General features: G+C 39.8%; 1 protein-coding gene across 1 annotated transcript; it reads right to left on the reverse strand.

Annotated features, from left to right (window-relative positions):
* Positions 1-292: 292 nt before the first annotated feature.
* On the reverse strand, positions 293-6208 carry LOC120547800 (E3 ubiquitin-protein ligase TRIM39-like). Its single transcript, XM_039783492.1, has 2 exons — positions 6144-6208; positions 293-1914 (listed from the first exon to the last, which is right to left on the reverse strand). The coding sequence occupies exon 2, from the start codon at positions 1895-1897 to the stop codon at positions 503-505; it is 1395 nt and encodes a 464-aa protein (XP_039639426.1). The 5' UTR covers positions 1898-1914; positions 6144-6208; the 3' UTR covers positions 293-502.
* Positions 6209-7143: the final 935 nt, after the last annotated feature.

Genomic DNA, 7143 nt, shown 5'->3' on the forward strand with positions numbered 1-7143 from the left:
GTAACCTTAAACATAACCATTGCCGCGCTGCCTGAAAGGCGACGTTGGGGGCTTAAAAACACCAAACACCGCACGGTGAGAAGAGCTGTGTGTGTGTGTGTGTGTGTGTGTGTGTGTGTGTGTGTGTGTGTGTGTGTGTGTGTGTGTGTGTGTGTGTGTGTGTGTGTGAGCGAGACACAAGTGACAGAGAGACGGAGAAGAGCAGGGAAAGGAAATGCAGAAGAACGTGTTTTAAATAGTGTTTAAAAAAAATTATATATAATACATACTTTGAACTGCGTGGTGCGAGAGAGTTGATTGCAATATATGATCTCAGCGCTAGATGGGAGAAATTCACACACATTGTACCTTTTTAAGAACCTTTTTTTGTTTTAGCTTCTTAAAACCTTTTAGTTGTGTTTTATTCAGCTGACTCCTGTACTGCTGGACTCAGTTTTACTTCACTGTTAAGAAGTGAATAGTTTATTTACTATTATTATCACCACCTTCAAACTAAAGACTATCAGACCTGTTGTTTTGTCACAGAGACCTTCAGTGGTGATATCTTCAGTGGGACTTCATCCCCAGGCCTAAAGTATGGAAACAGCCTCTCAGTGAAAGTGTGTGTGAAGGTGTGTATGTGTGTGTTAGTATCAGGATCAGAGAACGACAGCTTTCCTCTGTTCCAGTCCAGAGTCACTCTGATTCTCTGGAGCTGCTTCTCAAATGGGAGATCAGTGTCTGAAGCTGGTGGAGACCACGCTGAGTATTTACATCCAGAGAACCCTATTCTCCATAATCCAGACCGTATGAATCCCTTCCTCTGGACAGACTCTGCTAACACACCTAGCATCCAGTCTGTACTGTCTCCAACCTGGACATCCCAGCTATGAGTCCCTAAGTTAAAGCCCTCAGAGCCCAGGACAAAGCGGTAACCATCAAACCTCTCTGGATTATCAGGAAGCTTCTGTCTCTCTCCTCCTTGTTTCACACTGGTCAGATCTTCAGACAGGATGAGGTTTGGATGAGCAGTGTTTGGGTCCAGAATCAGAGGAGTGTAGGAGACCATGTCCTTCATCTTGTTCCAGATGTTGAAGCTCAGGTTGCCCAGGTGTTTGGCCTCGTCTATCAGAGCTCCTGAGAGCAGCTGTGGATCATCCAGCAGGGGGCTCTGCTGGACTCTTTCCACTGCAGCCTTGTAGTTGATCAGGAATGAGACGTCTTCAGCTCTCAGCTGCTCCTCTGTGGCTCTGACTGTGTCTGAAAGAGCTGCTATCTCTCTGCTCAGAGCCTCCATCTTCTCCTTCATCCTCCGACTCTTCTGCTCCTCTTCCTCCCTCAGTGCAGCCATCCTGGCCTCCTCTTCCTCTTCTAGAAACAGGTGAAGCTTCTTAAACTGATCCTTAATCTGCGTCTCTGTGCGTCGGGCCTGGACCTTCATGTGTTTTGCTGTTTGATCACACTTCACTTTAACTTGTTGAAAAACCTTTAACTTCTTCTTTAAGTTCTCCAGAGTTTCCTGAAGTTCCTTCTTGTGTTGTCGTGCAGCTTCATCGATGGGTCTGATTCTGTGGTTGGTGTGTGTTTCTGAATGTAGACAGACGACACACACTGGCTGCTGATGGTCCAGACAGAAGAGTTTGAGTTTCTCAGAGTGCAGACTGCAGAGAGCCTCTGAAGCTCTCTGATCTCTCTGCTGTAAGAAACTCTCACACAGCTTCTTTAACTCCAGGTTACGAGGTGGTTCTGGCCTTGAAGATCTTTTCTTACAAACTGGACACTCCTGTGTCTGTTTCTCTGCCCACCAGCTCTTCAGACAGTCTTTACAGAAGCTGTGGCTACATGACAGAACAACAGGATCTCTAAAGACTTCATGACAGACCGAACAGCAGAAATCCTCCTCTGACGTGGAAGCCATTTTGTCTCTGAGAGCAGCTGAAAACAGCAGAAACAGCGGGCGTTAAAACAGGAAGTCAATTGTGTTTCCCTCCCTCGCATACGGGAGAGGTTTGCCTTCAGGGCGGTCTTCCAGAAGGGTTTATTTGAACCCAAACTAGGGATGTCGTTAGGCCTATTTTACAGGTGCTGAAGCTACCCTAACATGTTCCTAAGCCCCCCTAAATAATAATAAAAACATCAATAATAATTGTATTACACTGTCAGCTGGTTGAAATGGCAGTGTTAGAGGCTCAACGAGCGCCCACGTGCATGGTAAAGGTATGTGGACAAGCGAGGTAGAGAGTTAGCTACTGACGAGAGCCAAGCAGCATTAAAACAAAGCAGAAAGTCAAAGATTATGCAACTGTATCAAGCATCTCATTATCACTAACCATATCCCCATCCATATTTAGACACAACAAATGATATATATCCAATCCAGCTACAAAATAGCCGAAAAGTCGGAAGTTAGACAGAAGTACAAAGAGTCGTTGTGCTATCAAGATGATGCACCGTCTCGATGCATTGGTGTGAACTGGCAGCTTTCAGAGCGTTGCAGACCGGAGAGTTGCAAGAAACTGGAGGATTCATCTCGTCTCGTCACTACTCTTTGGTCTGAACTCACTACTGCATGCACTTGCACTTACTCCTTGTTGTCTGAAGTTTGCACCTCCAAGGTTGAACGCACTTAATTGTGTCAGATAAATGACATGTTCCGTATTTTCTGGACTATAAGTCGCTCCGGCGTATAAGTCGCATCAGTCAAAAAATGCGTCATGAAGAGGAAAAAAACATATATAAGTCGCACCGGACTATAAGTCGCATTTATTTAGAATTTTTTTATTTTCATCTGTCAACTACACAACAGCACACAGAACAACAGGCTGAATACGGTAGCTGTCCGGTATGTTAACGTAACACATTAACAGTTATTGAACTATACAATAGCACACAGGGCAACCAGCTACCAGGGCGTGGAGCATGGATGGATTAAAAGGCGTGGAGACGTAACTGCACTGTTGACCAGCCCCTCCCGACTCCTTCCTCCAGCTCTGGCCATCTTGCTTTCAGCCCGCAATTAGCCGATTAGCTTTCTCTGATTTCTTCACTGCAGTAAGAGTCATCTTTTCACCAGTCTCCCTCACAAGTTTCTCCCTCATTTCAAACTTTCTTTCTGCTGCTCCATCACCGTTTTCGGCTGCATATTTTACTACCTGCAGTTTGTTATCTCTTTTCTTTCTCAGTTGTCTTTAGCAGCAGCGTTCTAGTTGTCACAAGCCTAGAGCACCCTCTCGTGGCTGTAGACGGTAATGTTTTCAGTATGAATTAACATTTAAAAACATGTTCAATTATATATATTTTGATATATAAGTCGCACCTGACTATAAGTCGCAGGACCAGCCAAAGTAGGAAAAAAAGTGCGACTTATAGTCCGGAAAATACGGTAATGTAATACACACACACACACAACGATAAACACGCAGATGAATGGTGAAGGAAGATTGATTACATGTAGTGAGTGATACAGAGTGAAATTGTAAGTTGTTTTTAATGACCTGCTTACCTTTAGCTACGTTTTCTTGAGGTAAAGGAAAGGGGATATTTTGGTTTGCTTTAGAAAACAATAGTCTAGCTAGAGTGAACGAGGGAAATACAAGAAATAGTTAACCTAGCAAGCTATCCACAGCTAATATAGCCTATCTCTATAGTAGGCCTATTCTAAAACAATACCAGTCCCCATAGAATGTTGTTGTCACTGAAAACTAAATGTCATAGGGTCCCCTGCTAATGCTATTGTATTCTTCAATTCATTGAGCAGATGGATATTCAAAGATATGTTAGCAGAGAGAAAGAGAAGCAGGAGATTGGCAGGGCAGTTGATTCTGAGGGAGTCAGCCTGATTGAGGTCAGTAGTGGTCTATAGCAGGTCTAGGCACTAAGGCATAGCCTAAACTAAATTATTTCATTATATTTATTATATATGCTAGCTATATTCTGACCAACTTAACTTTCTGCATTCATTGGCTGTCATAATTTAAATAAATATGTAGATATTGCCTAAATGTAGGCTAGGCTAAACATGAGCATATGCCCACAGATACACATGTGAAAATAAAATGAAATACATCCAGTAATCGTTACTCCAAATCTTTTATTCCTTCCGCCATCAGGTTATTATATTTAGACAGTAGCCACTTTAAATAGGATCCTTATCAATAGCTTTATCAATATCAGTAATTGTTGATTTATGTCATACATTGTATACATCATTTGGCAGAATAAATTATCTTTATTTGAGAAAGGCTCAAACTTGTGTTGTCAAATTTCACTATGACCTTAAAATTCTGGTTCTTGGGTTCTACTGTATGCAAGCCAAACTACACAGAGATATGACACTCCAATCCACAGCGCAGTTACAGTAGTTAGTGTAATTAAATAGCATTCTTTAGACAACTTATCTTATAGAGAGAGGAATTAGATATAGTATGTTATTACTTTATCACATATTTACATGAGCAGACCGATCGCATTTAAGTCATTGCTTACAGAAGAACTCATCAGGAGCAAAGTCTGGCCTAAGTAAACTTCCCCCCCCCCGCCCCCCATGCAGTTTTGATGTGTCTAAAAGCTAACGTTACAGTAACTTTTGTTGAACAGAGTAGAAATGGAAGAAGAGGATATGTCTGTCACTTTTTACTTGTTAACATCTTGGTTTCTTGACTGGTTGTTGACATAAGTGCACTGTAAGAAATGATTCTGTGGTCATGTAGATTTGAATTATTATTATTATTAGGTAAAATATATTGAATATGATTGTGTTTTTGATTTTGAGGCAAATATTTAATTAAATTTCAAATAAAAATGTTTGGAATAAAATCCACCCATTGTAGTTAAATAAAACATAAGCATTATATTTATCTAATCCCAAATAGAGAGAATATTGAGTTAATTCAAATTAATGTAATCAGGCAAATTTTAATTGAAAAGCACTTCCTGTCAACCTAGCTAGCTAGCAGCTATTACCCAGCATGCCGTTCGGCTGTTTAAATTTGTAAATGTAAAATTATTCATGTTTAGAAATTGTTAAAGTCACAAATAGTTGTGTGCTATGGTGTTTTATCCTGTTAAAGAGAGTTAGTTGTGGGTTATTAATTTAATATATATATATAAAAAAGAATATATGTATATATAGGCCTATATATATATATATATATATATATATATATATATATATATATATATAAAATTACAACCATGAGTGAGAAGGGTACGAAGTTAACAGGGCTCCCGTTCTGAAGACACTTGCAGATTAATTTGGCCGTAGTGTTCTCTGCGGGGATGCACCGGTGTTACGGTATGTGAAAAATTCCTCTCAAACGGGAAATTAACACCGGTATAGCCCAGCACTACTACAATGGGTCGAAAGCACAAAAGTGAATTGTTAATAAAATAGACTAGTTATTCCTAAGAAAGAAGATTTAATTCATTGCATTGATTAAATTCAAATCAATGTGCAGATTAATGTAGATGATTACTACTCAATTATATATCATTGATGTGTAGACTTAAATTATTATTTTTTTTAGTACTATTTACACATTAGGGAGTTTATCTTTTTAAAATCGACTCAATATTTTTGTTTAGGTTATAATTCTGTAATGTTTTCTATTTGAATCTACTCATATTAAATGGATAACTATTAAGGGTCTCATATAATTAATATTTACTCTATACCAAATCATGTGAAATTTAATTAATAATATTGCTTGTAATCTGTTGCCTCATTTTTATTGAGTAGATATGGTGTATTTTTTCTTACAGTGTGGAGCTTTAACACAGTAACAAAAGATGTGAGTGCAAAGATTTTGCAAAGGCAAGTTACAAATACCCTGGGGGCTAAGCACCCCCTGTCTTTAAATCCTAGTGACGTCCCTGACCCAAACCACTATCTTTTCCTAAACTTAACTAAGAAGTTTTGTTGTCTAAACCTAAGAGATTTCTTGCGAGATTTCTGGCAGAAAGCCCAGAAGGCAAACGTCTCCCGTGTGCTCCTCCCTGCTGCAGAAAGTTGCCTCAGTTACTTTCACTTTGAGTTTCTAAGTGTTTTTTCAGTCTGCAGCAGATTACAGTTAAAGTATTTCACTTCCTCAGTACTTTAGAGCTCCTTCCTGTAACTGTCCTCCCTCAGTTAAAGTCACAACTTTGTAATAAAAGGTAAATCTTACCGTCTGTTTGTCGCTGCGTCTCTTCTCACTGACAACTCAACAGAAACAAGCTTGTTTCCTGGTTTGTCTCAGATGATGTAATGCAAGATGTGGAGCTTTGTCAGGCAGCTGATGAGTTTTATCTTAAAGGGACAGTTCAGATGTTATAAAGTGGGGTTGAATGAGCTACTTCTCCGTAGTCAGAAGCTAAGCAATGTCCTGCTGTGGACGGGGCAGCAGCTAAACACATTTTAGACACCTAAAGACATCTATTCCAGTTTAAAGTGATGGTTCGGAGTAATTTCACCCTAGGGTCCTTTGTACCATGACCTCGAGCCAAACACCCCCCCCAGAAGCTTTTTTCACCTGGGTCTAACACTGGGAGAGTTAGCGTAGAGTAGCGTTATCAGCTGAATAGCTTAGCGCAGGGGCTAATGGACCCACGTTTGTATCTCGTAAGTTACCCCACTAATAATGCCTGAAATGATACCAAATGTCTACAAGTAGTACAAATAGGTTATGCACTCTTAAAACGATGGATTGGAAAGTTTGTAAGTACACCAGAAGTTTATGTAAATAAAACTTGCCTGCTGGCTTCTGCTCTCTGCTGTTGTTGCTGCTGTAAGACGAGTGCTTAGGGCCGTCTACAAATTACAACACCGAAAAGAGATGCAACAAAAATATTTTTTAATTTAACTTTTTTTTTTAAGTAAGTGCTGTAATATAACTAGCAGGAGACAAGTTATAATTGAGGTAAGTTTGGAGACATTACCTTATTTAATCATTAAATTAATAAGTATTTTTGTTGTATCTCTTTTTGGTGTAGTAATTTGTAGACGGCCCTAAGCACTCGTCTAACTGCAGGTAGCAGCAGCAGCAACAGAGAGCTGAATAGAGCAGGCAAGTGTTCATAAACTTCTGGTGTACTTACAAACTTTCCAATCCATCGTTTTATGAGAGCATAACCTATTTGTACTACTTGTAGACGTTTGGTATCATTTTGGGCATTATTAGTGGAGTA

The sequence above is a fragment of the Perca fluviatilis genome, chromosome 19 (genome assembly GCF_010015445.1).
Source record: "Perca fluviatilis chromosome 19, GENO_Pfluv_1.0, whole genome shotgun sequence".
NCBI lineage: Eukaryota > Metazoa > Chordata > Actinopteri > Perciformes > Percidae > Perca > Perca fluviatilis.

Excerpts from the sequence above, each read along its gene's own strand:
- LOC120547800 (XM_039783492.1), bottom strand. The coding sequence starts at position 1,897 with ATGGCTTCCACGTCAGAGGAGGATTTCTGCTGTTCGGTCTGTCATGAA.